Below are 21,468 nucleotides of genomic sequence, written 5' to 3' on the forward strand. Positions count from 1 at the left end.
TGTTTTGATTACACAGCTATGGTTGGCTTTGAACCTATGAGGCTGAGGTGGTTTTATGAAAAGGAGATTATCTCATATGAAAGACTGGGTTTGGTTTTAATTGGAACATATCAAGCAGTTAAAGGGCAGAGATAGCAGGAGTGGGAAAAGCCTGAAAGCCATCTTTTCCCCCTGATGATCAGTGTTAGATTAATGCAGCTCTTGTACTGTAGAAAGTTTAGCGAAGAGGCCATACAGCAAATTTAAATGTCTATGGTGTTGTTAACTGAGTTTGGAGATTGCGAAGAAAAGTTTTCATCTTCAGTCCCTGGAGCAGGTTGTTAGGGAAGATCTGAGCATTAACAAGTCATGGAGGGTATAATCAGCTATCTAGTGTATTTAGACTCCGGCGGGCTCACTGTTTGATCAGCTGGCTCTGTATGTGCATTCCATTAAGAAATACATGCACTCACCATGCAGATATTCACTTGTGTGCATGATTACATGACATGGATTTACAGACAATAACAGGCAAGATTATGCTGCAATATTTTCATATTATATTTCTTTGTGGCTTCTTGTTATATCCATGTATTGGTTGTTCCTGATTAATAATTTCCCTGTAAAGCAAAGAAACTGATGATGTGACAAACACACTGCTGAGTTAGCTCATATACAATCTTGGAATAGTCCAAATAATTTGATCCATTCTATCATGTTTCATTTTCTTCTTTTTCCTCTCTGATTGTGTTACTTGATGGATGTGAGGTACTGTTCCGCTTTGCTGTGTGTTGTATGGTGTCCAGCGTCCTCTAGTGGACAGAGGGGATATTACACTGCTGCTTGGGAACAGGAGTATTGAGCATTGGAGGGCTGCAACTAACAATTATTTTAAGAATTTCAGTAAATTGTAAAAAGTGTTTTGAGTCCAATATGGTCTCTTTTGAAGTCTTATTTTGTCCAACCATTATTCCAAAGATATTCCGTTTACTATCATAGAAGACATTTGACTATCTATCTGTTGCCAATTTTCTCTCAAACAACTAATCGTTGCAGCTCTATTGCACTTCATGCAGGGCTTCATCATGGATTTACATTTATGCTTGAAAGGTCAACATTAAGTCCCCCATAGTAAGTACAACACAGTTATTAATCTAATAAACATACATAGCCTACAAGAGTAAAAGTAAAAAGAGTAAAACACATAACAGTTAGCCTTCCCAACAATTGTCTTGTGCAGCTCTAAGTTCCGGATGCAGCAACGATGGCTCTGCCAATTTTGGTGGAACATTTGCACTGTGCTAGTTGCAACAGAATGTTTACATGTAACTGAAATCACCTGCTGGTGGTAGAATATTCCCTTATTTCTTTGTAGTTTTTGCCCTTTTTCAGTTTTCAAGTGTATGTAATGACATATACATGAGACAATACAGTTTTGAAAACTGTCCGATTTTGCTGTACATTTTTATACAGTGGCATCTATCCCTAATAACTAATCAAAGTGTATTAGGTAATCATAGGCAATTTTACAAATCAGTGAGTAGGCCTAGAACTGATTTTTATTATATTTTTGCAACAGTATGATGCTGTACCTTTGTCAGGTAGGCTACTTGATGAATTTGAATAACCCCAAAACACACTCCTATTTTATCCATCAACTCTTTCTTACAGAAGCAGTTTTACTTTTTTTTTTTGTGCCGAGAGCTAGATAAGAAGATTGATATCACTCTCACTACAAAAAAGACTAAATATAAGACTACAGCCAGTTAGCTTAGCACAAAGACTAGACATGGGGAAATAGCTAGCCTGGCTCTGTCTGAAGCTAACTAAACATGTGATGATATCTTGTTTGTTTAATCCCTACAAGAAACATAAAAATGACACATGGTATAATGTGCCAGACTATTTCTTGGCCGGGGGTAGTAACTTACTGAAGAATGTAAACATAACTTGCTTTGTTTAAAAGAAAAACTCACACGATTCCTTTAATAGATTTTAATATTGTAACATAAAATTATAAATAATGTAATAGAGGATTTTATCGCCCACCCATACTGCACTTGTGATTGTCTGCAGTAAGATAATGGAGGCTTGCTTGTAATAAATTGTATAATTTATAGGCTACATAATTTGTATAGAGAGAGTGTGGCAGGAGTTATAAAGTCACGCTTCTATGTGGAGCACGATGAGACAAGAGGAAGAGAGTGAGACAGACGGGGGTAAAAAAAAAGAAAGAAAGTGGAGGTGTGTGATGTGAAAGGTCAGAAGCTCTGCAGTGATGTTTGATCCCAACCTCTTTCATCTCTCTCTTCTCACTGTGAAGTGGTGTTACAAACTCAAAAAGATTCTCAAATGTGGCCTTTGACAAAGGCACCCAAACACACACGCGCACGCACGCACACACACACACACACACACACACACACACACACACACACACACACACACACACACACACACACACACATACCTCTCTTACCTGTCACCTCTTCTACAGTGCCAGGCAGTTGCCTTTGTCGGCACATGAGAGTCAGACTTACAAGCTTTGCTCTGAGAGGAGATTCCTAGAGCCAGAGTTCAAACTTAGCTGCTCAGAAATTTGAAGCACTCTGTTAGCATTGATCTCACGACTGAGCATTCACGACTATTAAAGCCTTTTAAAGTCTGGATCTTGTCTTGTTAGACTTTGGTCCAATCCAGGTAACTCCGGTATTCAAAGTATTTTAGAGCAGCCTGTTAGCCAGTGTTAGCCTCGTTGTTGAGGTAGTTCAGCTGCATTATGGGAGCTATGATGGCCGCTCTTTCTGTGGAGGCCAGGAGGCGACTCTCTCGTCCCAGCTGCCTCTCTCACTGCGGCCACAGTGCAGCCAGGTACCATCGCTCAGGTAGGCACTCGTATAGTTTCACTTTCGGCATTATAATCTTTTTCTTCATTCACTCTTTTCTCTACTCATTCACTCCATCAATCTCTCACTTTCTCGCTTATTTTTTTCACTCTTACTTGTTCTTTTCAAAGCGGTAATCCACAGGAGTCTTATTTTCTTGGCGTTCGGTAGTGTCTTTGGTGATAAGTGAGCAGTGTTGTGGTGTTTGCACTTAACGTCCCACAAATCACTTTATAGTCAAACAGTGTGTTCAGGTACATAAAATCCTTTCCTCTGCCGTAGAAATTACAAAGATAGTTTCTGCGGTTTGTATTTTTTCAGTGTTCATTACAACATAACATTAAAGGCATTGCTTTTTATTATTAGTATTAAAGCGTTAATCGCAATGCGATTAAGGGCCGAGCATAACCCGTTAATTTTTTTTTAATTGCATTACATCGCATGCCGCCATTTATTAATTTATTTTCACTTCAGTCAGCTTCGCGTCGTGCCTAACAGGCTACTATTTTGCACTTTGCCTGGACAGGTTGCAGGCATGATAGAGAAAGACAGCAGCAACACAATTCTGAATGGCGCTTTTTATTTTCCAAAACTCCTAGACGGGTCGAAAGCCATATGCACATTGTGTAAAGCCGAATTAAAATATCACCGCAGCACATCAAGCTTGAGCTACCACCTACAAGCTAGCTAAGCATAGTAGTACAGTTAACGTGACTCAGGTAGATGCTAGCAGGCTCAGGCAAAGCACTATTTTGGAGATTGCTACTTGCCGACCTGTGGATGAAACCAAATCTAAAAAAATTACTACCGCTCTTGCAAAATGGGTGACAACTAACTGCATACCTGTCAGCATCGTAGAAGACTCAGTCTTAAAGACTACGTTTGGCATGTTCTGACCCGTCTTATACATTGCCGTCGAGGGGGACAGTAGTTTCATGCACGCATAAATAGCCTGTACGACACGGAGAAACCAAACTGGAACTGCTGCAAAGTGATGCAAGGTGATCACTGGACGTCAGTGAGTAATCAAAATTATTTAGGAGTTAATGCACACTATATTGACTCTAGATTCAAATGTGTGACTAGATTCACACATTTTCCTTTTGTTTACAGTAAATAAATAAATAATAAACAAATACAAATCTTAAAATCAAGTTCATAAAGTCACTTTCTTTGCATTCATTTGATTCCCAATCAAGATACACTGGTAAGAATTGCTTTCCATTGTTAATGTACTTAAAAACAGTTCTGAAATGCAAAATAATAGAATTTCAATCATGTGATAAAACATGCGATTAATTGTGATTAACTATAGAAATTCAGTGATTAATCGCGATTACATTTTTTTTTATCGTTTGACAGCCCTACTTTTTATATTGGATTTTTACCATAAGAGTAGTACACCATAACTAACTACATTTACTATAGTTAAGTGCAGTGTTGAGGTACTTTTGAGGTTGGTTGAGATTAAGACCATGAACTCATTATAAATATGTTTACTGAGGTAATAAATTAAGTGAGAAGTATGGTCATTTTCTTATAAACTTCTATACAATCGACTTCTTTATGGAGCCAGTGGAGTCGCCCCTTGCTGGAAAATAGAAAGAATGCAGGTTTAAGGCACTTGTTCATTGGCTTCACTTTTCAGCCCTGAAAGTTGTAGAACATAACAAATAGATGAATAAATAGATCTTTCACATTTCCATGGTGAAATTGCTGCTGCGAGGAGTAATTTCTCATGATTTTTTTTTAACACTCATTTAAGTGTCATTTCTGCATCTCTTTTTCTCTGACTGTGATGCAGAGGTGATCTTGCTGATGTGTCTGACTGAGAGGAAACAGTCTGGATACTCTCTCCCTCTTTACTGACTGTTGTGTCAGCAGGCCGTGCCAAGCCTACCTTTTAAAAACCTGTTAGTGTCCCAATGGCCTGTCCTGAGGAATGATCCCGCACACATACACAGAAGTCCATAAACTTACTACACTAGCATCGGTATACAAGAGAACACACTTAAATGCACATAAATAGACCCAAAAACTCCATCAAAGCATTCCATAATGCCAAGATACCTACATGCAGTGTGTTGTGTTGTGTTGTGTGTGTTTTTAGTGTGTGGATGCCTGTCACCTGATCCACTCTCCTTTATAAAGTGGTGACAGAAATGTAAATTTGACCTTTATCCACTGTAAAGATAGACACCACTGACTGTCACCTATTGTTAGAAACTGAAAATAGATTGTATTATTGATGGTTGATTTAGATTTTCCTGGTAAAGTGTAAGAAGCAGAGAAAGAAGAGGAGGGGAGCTCCACCACCACGGCCTTCACCACAAAGATATCGATCACCCTTACTCCGGCCTCCCATTTGTGTCTCCTATCTCCAACCAAGTCAATGCATTAACACACACACACACACACACACACACACACACACACACACACACACACACACACACACACACACACACCTCCATTCCCATCTTATCTCGAGATGCATTAGCAAGTGCAGAGTCATAAATTATCCTCTTCTGACCTGCTAAACACACAGTCACACAACCACATGTACACACTCATCCTCATACACTCTGATCATAGTTTCCATGTTATCTACAATATGACAAACTGTTGCCCATATGCCAGGAATCAATAAGATTTTGAGACATTAATATTTTAATAATACATTTATAATATTTGGGGCTCTTCTTCACAGAGAAAAAGTAAATAAGTGTTTAGGAGAAGTTCAAGTGTGGAGAAGTGTCCCTGCTATTTCAACTGATCAGTGTGTATGTGCGCATGCCCACACTACGGTTGATGGTGTTTTAAGCCCCCAACGTCTCCTTCCATGCAGCGCTGTGACCGTTGACTTCAAGGCACCTAAGCCTAACCTTAACCCTAACCATAACCATAACCATAACCATAACCATAACCATTACCTAATTGACTTCAAGGCAGCGCTGCGACCGTTGACTTCAAGGCACCTAACCCTAACCTTAACCATAACCCTAACCCTAACCATAACCATAACCATTACCTAATTGACTTCAAGGCAGCGCCTGCGACCGTTGACTTCAAGGCACCTAACCCTAACCATAACCATAACCATAACCATAACCATAACCATTACCTAATTGACTTCCGCGAAGGCAGCGCCGCGACGCGTTGACTTCAAGGCACCTAACCCTAACCTTAACCATAACCATAACCATAACCATAACCATAACCATTACCTAATTGACTTCAAGGCAGCGCTGCGACCGTTGACTTCAAGGCACCTAACCCTAACCTTAACCATAACCCTAACCCTAACCAGCGCTGCCTGGAAGGAGACGTTGGGGGCTTAAAACACTGATAAACCCACACTACACATATTTGGGTAATTTAAATTCAGCCTGGAATCTGAGTGCATAGTCAGAAGAAGATAGGTAATTGGCTTGTTAGTATCATAGAGGGATTACAAGGACATAACATCTGTATGAAGCGACTGCTAACATTCCTTGTTGGGAAGTAAATGGACTGTATTTATATAGCGCTTTTCTAGTCTTAATGACTACTCAAAGCACTATTACATAGTACAGGAACCATTCACCATTCACACACATTCATACACTGTGGCCGAGGTTTTTGTACAAGGTGCCATTCACACACATTTACGCTCCGATGCACAGCATCGGGGGCAACTCAGGGTTCAGTGTCTTGCCCAAGGACACTTGAAAATGCAAGGGATCGAACCACCAGCCTTCCGATTGGTAGGCGACCGCTCTACCACTGAGCCACAGCCGCCCCAAATGACTACAAAGAGATGAGAAAAACAACTACAAAGATGCACATCAATAGCAAGATGAGACGAATAGCAAACTAACTAAACCGAAAAGGCAAAGGATAAAAGAAACGGTCACAGAGATGCAAAAATAACCACCAAGAGATGCAAAGCGACCACAAAGAGACACAAACGACCACAAAGAGACACAAAACAACCACAGAGAGACGCTAAAGGACCACAAAGAGATGCAAAAAAATCGACCACAAAGAGACGCAAAACAACGCAAAACAACCACAAAGAGATGCAGAGACCACCGAGATATGCAAAATGACACACACATGAAGAAATGCAAAACTGTTTCTTCAGGGAGCCTTGCTCCCATGGGGTGGGGGCCTTATACCTGTCTGTTCAGGTTGTCTCATAATCCCAATGGCTGTAGGATTTGGAGATACAAAGCAGCTATTGATTGATTGTTTCATATTAGAATATTTAAAATTTTTATTTTTTGTCATTAATTTCATCCCAGTTCCTTTTTTGCTAAGAACCAGTGCTTTAAATGTGAGTCTTAACAAATTTGGACTTATTTTACAAATAAATCCCCTGTCTTTAAAGCTGTGCCGCAGTCTAGCCCCCCATTCAAACATTTCTTAACACGCCTCTGAAAGCGGTGGATGTGGTGGAGAAAGGAGGGACACTTTGGAGCAGGAAAGAGGGAGTCGAGCAGAGGGGGAGAGAAAGTCTGCGGTTGGCCAAAGTTATGGAATGACAGAGGGGATAGAGGGAGGAGGAGGAGGCGGCAAGCTCCGGGGCGCAAAGGCGAATCGGATGGACAGACTGAGAAAAAGGAGGAGTGTGGTGGAATAAGGAGAGACCACAAGAAGGACAGGATGGGTGGAGGATTTAGGGTGGACAGGGCCTTTTAGTTTTAAGCCTCAGCTGGTGTGAGCGCTGACTAAGTGAGTCGAGGGAGGAAAAGTGGCAACCAGAAGCAGCAACAGATAAATTCAGATAGCTGCAGAGAGATGGGAGTGATGGAAAAGTATGTGTGGAGGAGGTAGACCCCAGAGGAGGAGGTTTCATTCCCCACAGCTCCTCTCAGTTCCCTCTCCGGACACTGCTACTGCTGCTTGAAGTGCCTTCTCTCAAGGGCCATATTCTTCCATATCTGGACCTGGATTTGGACAAACAGTGAAGTGGACCGAATCAGACGGGATAGCAACGCAAACCTAAATGTAACTATTTACGGTTAAATTAAGTCAGTACTGAAAGGTGTTTGGTGGACCAAAGGATTACTGACAGAAAAAGTGGATATTTGGCTACATAAGTAATGCCTTATACATTTTTTTTTATTATTATTTGAGCAGTGTTCTATTCAGTTTTTACTTTGCATGAAATTCTATTGTATCTTGACTGACAGGTCTGTTTTGAAAACAATATCTCATCCTATATTGTATTCTATATTGTATTCTAACCTTATATTCTAACCTTTGCCACGGAAGTGGCAAAGGTTAGAATGTCAGATTGTCCTCGGCTTGCAGATAAAGATAGAGTATTTACAGTATGTCCTTGTATTTTTGTTGATCGTGTGGTCGGTGCATAAATGGGGTAATTAAAGTTACTAATGTTGTTTTGCCGTTTTAGGGCATGCAAGATGAGAACACTTTGGTATTTCATGTACTGTATTTCAATAAGTCGTTTGTGTTTACCTGCACTTTCTCCCACCTAATGGGAGCAAAATCATGTAAATGGACATTGAATTCTTTGTTTTTCCCAAAAGACATTTTCATCTAAAACCAAGATGTGATTCATGAGTGTAAACTATGACGTGAGGACTGATAATAGCTGTTTGGATTAAGAGGGTGCGCAGTAACTTGTGTCTTTGCCATTCTGAGCTCCTGAGAGTGTGTGCTGGAGGAAAGTCTGGAAAGTGACTCTAAACGTCTCCTTTAATGCATCGTAATAAATGGCTAGTGACACAACCCCCATTTTCCCTCATGAGTCTAGAGAGAGAGGTTTTCCATATATGTCGGCTTCCACATATTTTCCACTTCAGCATCAGTGTTGACATTATAGAGCAGCCTTCGTCCAGCCTGCTGGCCTGGTTCTCATGCTGCCTCCTGTGCCTGGAAACAAACCCATGCAGTCGCCCAACAACAAGACTTGATTCCTGTCACTTCTTGGCTCACCTCTGTTGAAAACACTTGTTGTTGACTTGCCCAGCCCAGCGTTACTCGTATCGGCCCAGGCTTCCTTTCATCTCTCCCCAGGGCCAGGCCTTCTCGTGCAGGCTTGGCCCTGAGTGGGCTCCCCCTGGCCTGACATCATGGGGATCCAGGGCATGGAGCTGTTTGCCATCGGTGTGGTCATCATCCTTTTCATGGCAGTTCTCAAGCAGTTTGGCATCTTGGAGCCCATGTCCTCATTTGAAGGTAAGGGCCCACCTGAGGCCCCTCTACTGGCTGTACTTATGATGACTCACCACTTTAACCCCCTACATTTACCACTATACATATTTGAAAAATGCTTTATAACACGCTATAATGTACGCAGATTTAAGAAAGTTTTTAAATGTTTTTTTAGTATTGTTAATAATTAAGTCTGCAATGAAGACACATTTTATATTATGACAACTGAGTTTTACTATGTTATCACTCATTATCTTTTTATACACCATCCTCCAGAGTATGAGCTATAGTTGTTAACAAATACATTAATAAACACCTGTATCTGCTTACAACTTCATTATAGTATGTTATAAAGTAGAGGTAAAGTGATGACCTTCAAGTTTTATAATAAACTCTATATGTTATAGAAACATTTTGGTTAAAAAAAAAAAGGTGATAAACTAAATGATGAAGTGTCCCTTCTTCTACTCTTTAAGATAAATAAACTGCTTAAAAACACAATTGATTATCTGAAAAAAACATTTTCACAAAACTTAAAAAACAAAATTGCAAGCCCTGACCCTTGTCAGCTCTCTACTATGTAATAAAGTAAAAATAAACATTACTAAAATTAAACATTATACTATGCCTATAGTATAATGTGTTATTATTTTCGATGCATTTTGTATGTGTCAGTAAATCTATGTATAGCATCAGAGTGGGAACAGGTTAATGGGTTCATGTTTTATTTTGCCTACTGAGAAATATACCATGAAACCTTAAGTCCAATAGATTGTGTACATTTGGGACAGTAAAAAACATCAGATGTTGCTCTTTGATCAATGCCGTTCACTTTGATTAGAGTTTTTGACTGAAGGCCAGCCAGTCAGAGTGCCCTGCAGTCAGTGTGCCAAGACATATACAGCAGGAAGGCTCCAGTCGGCACATTAGTGCTTCTCATATGGCTCTGCATCATAAGTAAAAAATTCAACAACAAAAAAAACACCAGTAATATCCTTTCATAATTTAGCACTATACTCTCAATACCCCCCTCCCCCTTCCTCCTCCTGTGGCCGGGCCTACACCCTGGTTTAGCATTACTTCACATCAATTATACATGCAGTATCGAACAGGCTTTCTCTGAGGCCGCCTAAATATGGAGCCAGGACCCTGAAGGACACTGGCCATCTCTCAGTAGCCTCCGAAATTCTCATAATGCATCTTCAATCCTGATTCTTGCCTCTTCATTACTTTATCATACCCCAGTGGGCCTAATTTACCAGCTGCAGTGTCATTATGTCATCTACATCTTCTCATCAACATTTTAACATACTTTTAACTATTTGCAGAAGATATTTCAAATCTTTTGTGTCTCTCCAAATGTTCACCTGCCTTCATGTAGGAAAATAGGTGAAAAGTAACTCGTGGGACGTGGTACTTTTCAGAATTCACTGGTCCAGATGTTGAGCTCTACTAATGTAATTAGTGTAATTATTTCAGTTCTATCTACAATTTTATATATATATACATATATATATATATATGTATATATATATATGTGTGTATGTATGTATGTGTATATATATATGTATATATATATACATATATATATAGATTCTTTAGACTAAGTGTCTTAAAATGTTTGTACATTCTTAGGAAAGATTCAATGAAAGGGATTTAGAATTACCTTGCACCTTTGTCGAGAGAAACATTTTATACTTTACTAATGTAGAGAATTAAAACTGACCTGGGTTAGAAATACTGAGAAGATTCTACAGTTTTTAGAGTTTGATTTGATTAAATTTGACTCTTTTTGAGATCTTGGCTAGCCCCATTATATCCCCTTTAATCTACAAATTAAATTAGGGGTCTAATATTGCTTTAAAATGCCATGTGTTGAAGAAGGGATTGTCAGACTTATTTCTTATTCTTCTGAATCAGTTAAAAAACTTTGATAGTGCGTACCAAGATTTTCCACATTTAGCATCCGCAGCACATTAGCGGTCCTTAATCAATCAGCATCGTCATCGTAGCTTATTTGATGCATTATTTATATCATCAGCACTCAAGAAAAGATGCCTTGATGTTGAAAATACACACATTGACAGTCCTTGTGTGTGTGTGTGTGTGTGTGTGTGTGTGTGTGTGTGTGTGTGTGTGTGTGTGTGTGTGTGTGTGTGTGTGTGTGTGTGTGTGTGTGTGTGTGTGTGTGTGTGTGTGTGTCCAGGGGCGTAGCACAAAATTCTGCTCCCCACATCCACAGCTATTCATTCTAGCGTATATTTGGGCCCTCCTCACATGAGGGCCCTGGGTACTTATTCCTCTTTTTCCCCCCAGTCCGACGCCCCTGTGTGTGTCCACGTGTGTACATGTTTAAAATCCAGTTCAATGATCTGATTGAAAACAAACCCACCGGCCTTTTATTGTTGTTTCAGTCCAGTCTGCTCTGATGACGATTTTGGATTCAGTCCAACTTGGTCCTATTTTGGGAAGACATCTGATGCCCGAGGTAGCCTTGTCTTTAGAGATGTACTTTGAGGTTCTCTGATACCAGTATCTGGTATTTTTACTCCACATTTCACTCTGGTGCAGTGCAGGATATTTTAGTGGCGAGTAAAATCAATATACTGTAAAGAGATGAAGAGGAAATGAATAGTTTCATTAGTTTTTTTGTGACCTGTTTGCTTATTTCCATGTTTGTCGGAAAGATCTTTTAATCAATGGTGGAATGTACTGCACTTGAGTACTTTGTACAATTTTGATGTACTTTACTTGAGTATTTAAATTTTATGTTACTTTATACTTCTAATCCACTATATTTTGGAGGCAAATATTAATACCCTTAACTGCACATTTGTTTTAACGCTTTAGTTACAAGTTCCTTTGCACATTCAGATTGTGAATGTAGTAAGTCAACTAATAAAACATGATCTATTATTAAAGGTTAACCCAGCAGTTTAAAAAGTAATTAAAATGATGTCCACTCTTAGCTGCAACATTGAAGTGATGTACATATTAATGCATCACTAACTATTATCCACAATCACAGCAATGTGCTGAAGGAGCCCTGGGTTTTGGCTCCCGGGCCACTTAGAGTCCACTACAAGTCAATATTCTTCTAAAATATGCTGAGTCAGTGAAAGAACAGTGCTTTGCAAATATAACATCATCCTCGGGTGGTCTCTATAAATGAAAATGAACATGATTGTAGTTAAATCTGTTTGTCTGTGTGTCTGTCTATCTATAATTTATCAACATTGAATATGAAGTTAATTCTGTCTCCCATAGGACACCATATGCACGGAGTAGAATACCTAAATTGTGATTAGAGAGAAAGAAACATTTCTCTGCGATCAGGATGAAGTCACCCGTTCAAACTCCTGTAGCTGCACACAGTCTCTGTTCCTGTTGTTTCATCAGTCTCCACTAGAGGGAGCCTTTATTACATGAGTTTGAGTGTGTGACACACTATTAAATCTGTGTTACGGACCCCAGGAGAGACAGGGGAACAATTAGAAAGTGGATCACAGAGCTGACTGGGAAAATGGGATTCAGGACACCTGTTGACTTTTTCTCACCACCCTCTCGGTTCTTTAAAAGCAAATATGTGTCACATTTAGAAAAAAATTAATTAAAATCTTTATTAGTTTTGTCCATTTACAGCTTCGGTATTCAGCATCTTGCTGTCTTTTATTAGTTATTTTGATGAAAAAGTTTTTTTTTTAATGCAGATATTCCTCGGGGGTTCACAGGTTCATTAGCAGAAAATAAGATGTGAGATGGAGGGAGGGAAGAGAGGAAGAAGCTGCAGAGCATCAGTCATTCTGTCAGTGGAGGATGTTGGATATGTTTTTTTATTTTACAAGAGTTTTGTCACCAACTAGAGGAATAATATTAATTGGAGGATCCAACTGTACGCTTGTGCCAAAACAACCTACATGTTTGATGGGAGAGTATCTGAGCTTCTATTTCACTGGATTTCCCACGGATTAACGATGTAGTCCAGATTTTTGTGAGGGAATTTTTTTAATCTATCTTTCTCTTTAGAGGTACTTTTATAGCAATAATCTGATTCACTTGACCTTAATAAAGGAGTTGGACCATCAGACCCTTCGCTTATTTGCGGAGAATATTTTAAAAGATCCATTAGAACAGGAGAGGGTGGGGGAGTCAATTAAAAAGGCAGAAGGGGAGAGCTAAATGGAGTAACAGAAACTGCAGGGAAAAAAATGTGACAGAAAAAGAGTGATGAGTGAGTGACACTGTTTCAGAGACAGGAGGGGAACGAGAAGAAAAGCTGAGAGTAAGACCGAAAGAGACAGATGGACTGAAAGAAAAGGTGTAAAGAAAGTCCAATTATGTAAACAAGGAAAGGAAAGAGAGGGACCGTGGAGGGGAAGATAGAAGAAGAGGGGAAGATGAGTGTGAGGTGGGAGACGGAGGGACTCCAGACTGTTGGCATCGTCTGCCTGGTGATCATGTTCCTCAAACTGATGCACCTGCTGGGCCTCATCGACATCACTGAGACCGGTGAGACAACCTGGGAGAGAAGGAGGAGGGCATGGAGCGAGGTGGCTGGAGTTACATTTGTTTTACTTTTATCCACTTGTAGATATTTGTGAATTTTGTTTGATGCCAGTCTGGATAGTTGTAAATCAGTATAATTTGTGAGAAGTTGTGAGAAACTAAGGGTGTAAATTTGACTTTAAAGAATTTGACTTTTAATATGATACAATTTGTAGTCTGGCTCTCTGGATGAACATTGCTGGGATAAAGCCTGGCATCCGGTGCATTCCCCCCTTCCACTAACTTCCGCCGTTCTATTTTGCTAGGGCACTGTCGCTCCATACGGGGCTTAGCACCGCCCAGGAAGATTTTGATTGGTTTAAAGAAATACAAACTAGCCAGAATGTTTTTTCACCTGTCCCAGAATAGATAAGCCAGACAATACTGGAGACAATTCGTCATTGTCAGCAAATCCCATGAAAAGATAATCCTCTCACTTTCTTGACTTTAGATCTCAGCCCAAGAACATAACATCTTTATAGATGTGAATCTTTAAAAATGGTTCACAAATATATTGTTGCATAAAAAAGGCACAGTATTCTCCTAAAACAACTGGGCACTATAGTTTTTAGTAAATGTTTGTCAAACAGGAGTAAAGTGCATTTTTTGGGGACTATTTTCAGCTGGGCATTAATACACGTTTGGTGCTCTAGTGACTCCTAACAGCACCCAGAGCCGGTTGTTCGTAACTACAAAGCCTAGTTCTAACGTACCTGTTTACTAAGTGGTGGTTTATGCAGTTTCCACCCAACTGCCAGGTCTAACTTTTGTGTTGCTAGCTGACAATGCTAATGTTAGCCTGCGAATATGAGCATTTAGAGCAAAGAGTAAAAGAGATAATGTGGAATAAGATTTGATAAATGCTGTGTAATAATGATAAACGTAACTTAAATTACAAAATAGTATGCCAATAACATTTGACTAAATGGCAAAATAACAACAGTGGGGTTAGCATAATCAAATATTTCCCTCTCATTCTAAACTGAATGAATACTATTAAAGCGACACTATGTAACTTTTAGTGGCAGCTGTAGTTCCAATGAGACAACCTGTAGGGGGGCGGTCCCCCTACATGTTCTCTCATTGGAACTACAACTTGCGTCGGGTAGTGCGAGTTGTAGTTCCAATGAGACAACCTGTAGGGCTAAAAGTTACATAGTGTTGCTTTAACTCTGAAGCACATATTTCTTCATATGTGCATATAAAACAAAGAAAACAGCGTTTACAAACGATGTATCTTTTGCGCCTCTAAAACTGTACTTTTTGGAAGTTATGCTAGCTTATGATGCTAAAGTGACTTCCTGTTTACCTCGTTCATTGTTCTTGATTGGACAGCACTGCAGATGTATCCCACACTGTAAATAATTTTTCTGTAAAAAAAACCCGTAAACAACTGGCAGCAGGGTTGCCATTATGTTACTGTAAAATTAATATTGTCTTACTGTCACTAAAATTTACGGTTTTGTACTGTTAATGCAAAATACAGTATGAACTGTTGTTTTTTTGATTACTTTCACAGTATTCTACTGTAAATAGTTAAAAGTGTACGAATCCACTTTTGCTAGTTTGACAGCGGAAAAAGGGTCTGTGCGCTGGGCGCATGGTTTTAAAGGGTTGTACTTTTGGGCGTAACATGCAATACACCAATCAGAGTGTCATCTCCTATTCCCTTTAAAAGCCAGGCGCACCTTACCTTGGTGCATTGCTATTATGATGGTGGATTTGCACCGTAATATTTTTATTTGTAATCTTTTGCATGTTTGTGTTCTGCTGCGATTCTCTGTGTGTGTGTGTAACAAGCATAGTGTGCGCGCACTGTGCACAAGCCTAAGGCCATTTTACTAATGCGCTGTTAAAATAACAATGAAATGCTGCATTATTGACTTTAGACCAGGTTTTTGTTAGTCAATGGCGCGATCACTTCCCGCTGCCTCAAGATAGCAATACGTCCAGAATGCACCTGAACACACCTTCCTGTAAGACCAGCACACCCATGGGCGCACAGATGGGTGCAGGTGCATTTGTTATTTAAACAACGTGGGCGCTGGACGGGAAATTGACAACTACGTCGGTCTTAAACTAGCAAAGACACTTGCCTCTCGATCCAGCCTCAGAACCCCTTGGACTGTGTGAGAGACAGACAGAGAGACATATCAGTTTCAAAATTCATTGCAACTTCTTACATACAAAATCATCATATGTGCACCTTACTATTTCTTCTTATCATAACATGGACCATGAACATCCAAAAAAGAAATATCCAACGCCCTGAATTAACTCATCAACTAGCCAAATAATCCCAGCCTGGAACATCCAAACAGTTGTATGTGCAGTTTCAAACACAGAACACAAATAACACAGACTTTCATAGACTGTTAAAGGTTTACACTGTCAGGGCGATCATTATGCTTCATGCATTCACTGGCAAAATACATTTGTACACACATTCATTTAGATATGTGGTGATTAAAATGAGCTCCTTGTGTTGTCTGATTAGACAATCATCTCCAGAATGTTCAGCTAGCAGCTGAATCCTTCTATCATGACATGCACGTATATATTCAGTATATATTGAAAAATCACTTTGAACCAAAGACAAATCATCAATCTTAACTCATGGTCCACTTACCAGCTTGAGATCAAATTATGATGTGTTTGTAGAACAGCAACATGGGACACCTACTTTTGATTTTCCACATTTTGTCAATGGGAGTGTTCATCTGCGGAGGTCAGAGGTCGTCTCCTGCTGTGTCCTTCTCACTGAACTTTACTGTCTTATTGTTTTAAATGAACACTATAGTATTATATTTCACTGCTCTGCTGAATGTTTCATCAGAATTTAACTTGAGTCTTTGTCCTCTGGACCACTCAGCATATAAACCTCTCAGTGTCTGATCTGACTTGTTTTCTCTGTTTTTTCTTCCTCTTTCTATCGCTCTCTCACTGTTCTCCATTTACATTCTTTCACTCCATCATGGTTTCAACACCCTTTTTTTTTTTCCTCCTCCTCCTCCTCTTTTTTTTTCTCCTCCTCCTCCTCCTCCTCCTCCTCCTCCTCCTCTGTTCTCTCTGTCTAAAGATGGTGAGTATAGTAACAGTAGATACCCAACCAACTTTGAGAAAACGTCCCTCCCTCCCCTTTTTTTATGTTTTTTTATTTTATTTTTCCAGTCGTACAATGCTTTCTCTTAGTGTGTGTGAACTGCTAATAAATAATGTGATTTGCTCTGTGAGTAAAACTTTAATGGAATTTCTCAAATTCAGATTTTCTGCAGGGGCTTTTTTTTAAGCAAACGAATCAAAACGTGACTTGTTTGATGACATTTCCACCACAAAGAAAGTATCTACTCTTCTTTATTACTCCCTCTTTCGCCTGCCTTTTCTACGCAACAGTTTTTTTGCTAAATCTCTCTCTTAAACTTGCACATTTCCCCCACCTGGTCTATAACAAATGCCGCCCTGTTAATTGTGTCATCCCACCCCTTCCCCAAATGTTGACCTGCATCCACACACTCAATGTTTTCCCCATCCTCCTGCTTTTTCTCTTCATCTTTCCTCCTCTACATCTCTTCTTGTATGTCTCTTTCTCTCACAGAGAGCAGCGACAGTGACTTGGAGCTGTCAACGGTGCGTCACCAACCAGAGGGTCTGGATCAGCTGCAGGCTCAGACCAAGTTCACCAGGAAGGAACTTCAGTCCCTCTATCGAGGCTTCAAGAACGTACGTCCGACTGCCGGCTGGAGAGACTTCATTTCTTTACCAACATACTGTAACTATGCTTTATATAGACTTGAATTATTCTCTCTATACCTTTTTTTTTCTTCCTCTCTTGAGCAGGAGTGTCCCAGTGGGCTGGTTGATGAGGAGACATTCAAGACCATCTATTCTCAGTTCTTTCCCCAAGGAGGTTAGACGTTAAAACAATCTCGTTTCTCTTGTCCTTTCTTGATAGGGACTGTGTGAAAATTATTAGGGAGGAGGTGGTCATGAAAGAGGGAGGATGATGTATTTTTTACTGGTCTGAAATAATTGGGAGATTTTGATTGAATTGATGAGTCAAAAATATGTAAGATCTTGACGTCATGGAAGAAGTATACAAATTCCTTATGTTAAAGTAATGATACCACAATGTAAAAAATACTCTGTTACAAGTAAAAGTCCTGCATTTAAAATCTTACTTAAGTATTTTCAGCGAAATTGACTTCAAAAGTATCAAAAGTAAAAGTATTGAAGTCCTTTCATTTTGTGATATGAAGATTATATTATTGTATTAATGTTATTGATGCATTAATGTGCAGTTAGCATTTTCTGTTGAAGCCAGTTTATGCAGCTAATTCTAATTACTTTATGGATTGTTGGGCAATTCAATCTTAAAAACAAAAAAAAATACTACTAAATTTGATCACTTGTTTTAAGAAAATACGTTTTTTGGGCCCATTCATAGCCAGAATTGTTTTTTAACACTGGGGCTTTAATTCAAATGTTAACCTAAAACTAAAACTGTCTCTTAACTACAGCTGTCAAATATATGTACTGGACTGAAAAATACAATATTTCCACTGAACTTTAGTGGAGAAGAAGTATAAACCAACATGAAATGGAAATACTCGTAAAGTACAAGTACCTCAAAATTAGACTTAAGTACAGTATTTGAGTAAATGTACTTTTAGTTATATCCTACCGATGCATCATGAAGAGCTTTATTTCCAAGTAGCTAGTAGGACCAATATTTCAATATTGAGAAACAGTAGATACAGTACACTAAATCTATGTCCTTGACTTCTCTTGTTCACAGATGCAACCACCTACGCTCACTTCCTGTTCAACGCATTTGACATCGACAGGAACGGTTCAATCCGCTTTGAGGACTTTGTCATCGGCCTGTCGGTGTTGCTCAGAGGTTCGGTCACTGAGAAGCTCAACTGGGCCTTCAACCTCTATGACATTAATAAGGACGGCTACATCACCAAAGAGGTATGGAACATCTCAGACATTTTGATAAAACCTGGAAGATTATGCATCTTACCATTACATTCTTGGTTCTCTGAATTACATTCTGGGTAATGTAATGTTTGGTCCATCCACGAACTGCAATTTCTGGTAAAACCAACGTACTTTAAGGTCTTTCAGATCATACTGCAGCTTTTATGAGAGATTGCGTGTTTAATCTTGTCTTGTGCATGTTTGCAAAGGGAATTCCGTTCACTTATAGTATAGCTTAGAGCTTTGTCAATTTAAAAACAATAAAAAAGTTGTTTTATCTCTTTCACTTTTAACTAACTCTTGCTTCTGTCTTCCTCTCTTCAGGAGATGCTGGCGATTATGAAGTCAATCTACGACATGATGGGGAGGTACACCTACCCCTGTGTGAGAGATGAAGCGCCCTCTGAACACGTGGACAAGTTCTTCCAGGTTCTGAATGCACACAAATCAAAAACACACAAGTACACAGTGGTGGAATGTAACTAAGTACAGGTATTCAAGTACAGTACTTCTGTAAAATTTTGAGGTACTTGTTCTTTACACTTTCTTTTTCTTGAGTATTTCCATTTTATGATACATTTCTACTCAACTACTTTTCAGAGACAAATATTGTACTTTTTACGTCACTACATTTATTTGGACGCTTTAGTTACAAGTTGCTTTGCATATTTGGATTAGTAATACAAAATATAAATCAACTAACAAAGTATGATTTATTATAATAGATGAAGCTACCCAGTAGTATTGAAGTAGATGAAATTAGCCCCACCTTTACCAGCTGCAACATTAAATTGATGTGCACATTAATACATCATTAATTATAATCCAGTAATATAATTATTCTGAAATGGGCCATTCTGCACAATGAGTACTTTTACTACTATTTCTACACTGTAGTATTGCTTCTTATACTCCTGAATACATCTTCCAACACTGCAAGTACACTGTGCTACAAGGCCCCTTTTGTGAACAAAACAAGGTACCCTAAAATGCTCTAATCTGTCCTTTCTCTCGGTTTTGTTTCTTCTGTATTTTTCCTACAGAAAATGGATAAAAACCGAGATGGTGTAGTGACCATTGAAGAGTTCATTGAGACCTGTCAGAAGGTGACTTTTCCACATGCATGCAGACAGACAGACAGACAGACAGACAAACAGACAGACAGATAATAAAAACTAAATCAAACTTACTCATCAACAAACACTGTACAACAGGTAAGGGATCAGTGACAGTGATAACATGATGTCACCGATTAATCAGGCACTGGCTAAGATTATTGTTAAGCATTACTCATGTTTTTAGTAATAAGGCTCGGTTACACTTTACTTGAGGTTTTCTACATAAGAGTGACATGACACTGTCATGAACGTGTCATAAAACATTATAAACAAGTCATAAATGTTTATGACATAACTCTTTTATAGTAAGTGTCATTCGGTTTTGTCATGACACGTTATGGTTATGGTTAGGGTTAGCGTTCATGTGTCATGACTGTGTCATGACAGTGTCGTGCGAGTGTCATGTATTCATGACAGTGTCATGTCACTCTTATGTAGAAAACTTCAAGTAAAGTGTTACCTAAGGCTCTAATACTTCTACCTCTTATTATCAGCTGCTCGTAATGTTTTGATTTATTTAGTTTTATTAATTTGTCTTTTGAACCTGTTGTTGCTCAAATTGCAGCACAATTATGTTGCACAAACCAACATTCACAGATGAAAAAGAAGTGGAAGAAAAGGAGAAACAACACAAGTTTTTAGTTGTTAATAGTTTTGGTGGTTAAGGAATAATAGGACATCATACTGTTATTATACGCTATTGGTATATGTATAGGAGGGACAGTAAATGCCTAAATTACAAATGTAAAAGTACTTTAAAGACCAGTACCTCCAGTACAGGGATAGACCAGTGTTAAGTATGTACATCATCCCAAGAACAGGATCATTATATGTGTCTGGGTCCTTGCTATCTGGCAGACATGGACTGGTCTCCATTTTGAAACCAGTGGTAAAACCTACTATCTCAGGGATATCACTGCAACCACGAGTCCACTGGGCGGCAGCCGAACCACGAGAGACTGGAGGTGGTTAATAGTACAGTACTCATTTGTCTGAAACATGCTGACAAACTGATAAAACCACCTCTTTTGAGATTAACCTATGAGGGATGATCTACAGTATGTGTGTGTTTAATTGACCCCAAACTCGAACATTGGCCAATAACTCTGCAACTTTGCAGAGTAATAATGTTAAGAAAGAGCTTGTTCCCTCAAAATGTAGTCGTGTGTGATGTTTAGATTTTTTGTAATATGCCATATAATGATAAATATGTGCTAAAGTAGTTGCTAAACAAAAGACTCAAACTTTAGAGTTTCCTCTGCTGCTCTCTATTGTTTTCAATCCAAACGATCTACTGTAATTTAAATAGTGAAAAAAAGGGAAAGATTGAAAATGTCTGTAAAGACCCCAGCCAGCTGCAACGCACAGGCTCTGAGCACTTGGCCAGGTATTCCATCTGGGCCGGCGGCATTCCGTGCACCTTGCTCAGAGTAGAGAAAACATCTGCATGGAGAGTGTGAGAGGCTGGTCACCTGGTGGGAGAACCACCAGGTGACCAGCTGGTGGGAGAACCACTTTGAGGGGGATCTCCTTGTTGTCTCTGTCGAAGTGCGCGTAGAAGTAGTTGAGCTCGTCAGGAAGGGGAACGAGTTGGGGGGAGGCAACGTGCTGGATGATTTGTAGTCAGTCAGGGTCTGTATACCTTGCCACATACGCCTGGGATCTGAGGAGTTTAAGTGTTCCTCAATCCTCAGTTTATATGTATGTTTAGCCTGGCTGATTCCCCTCCTCGACCGTTAATTGTTTACCTACTAGGCATCAGTAAACGATTAATGGTTCATACTTTAGTGGAG

General features: G+C 39.3%; 1 protein-coding gene across 4 annotated transcripts in view; it reads left to right on the forward strand.

Moving 5' to 3' along the window:
• The window catches only part of kcnip3b (Kv channel interacting protein 3b, calsenilin), a 48,237-nt gene that overhangs the window by 24,296 nt on the left and 2,473 nt on the right, over positions 1 to 21,468 (forward strand). The window contains exons 1-7 of one of the 4 annotated variants that reach the window (XM_039802418.1): positions 8,243 to 9,053; positions 16,654 to 16,656; positions 17,170 to 17,294; positions 17,412 to 17,481; positions 18,370 to 18,548; positions 18,882 to 18,986; positions 19,601 to 19,663. In XM_039802418.1, coding sequence (XP_039658352.1) covers positions 8,948 to 9,053; positions 16,654 to 16,656; positions 17,170 to 17,294; positions 17,412 to 17,481; positions 18,370 to 18,548; positions 18,882 to 18,986; positions 19,601 to 19,663 — 651 coding nt within the window. In that variant the 5' untranslated portion in view covers positions 8,243 to 8,947. Of the gene's footprint in view, positions 1 to 8,242; positions 9,054 to 16,653; positions 16,657 to 17,169; positions 17,295 to 17,411; positions 17,482 to 18,369; positions 18,549 to 18,881; positions 18,987 to 19,600; positions 19,664 to 21,468 lie in introns of those variants that run through there. The other 3 variants (XM_039802416.1, XM_039802419.1, XM_039802417.1) reach the window with 3 other exon arrangements.

The sequence above is a fragment of the Perca fluviatilis genome, chromosome 6 (genome assembly GCF_010015445.1).
Source record: "Perca fluviatilis chromosome 6, GENO_Pfluv_1.0, whole genome shotgun sequence".
Classification (NCBI taxonomy): domain Eukaryota; kingdom Metazoa; phylum Chordata; class Actinopteri; order Perciformes; family Percidae; genus Perca; species Perca fluviatilis.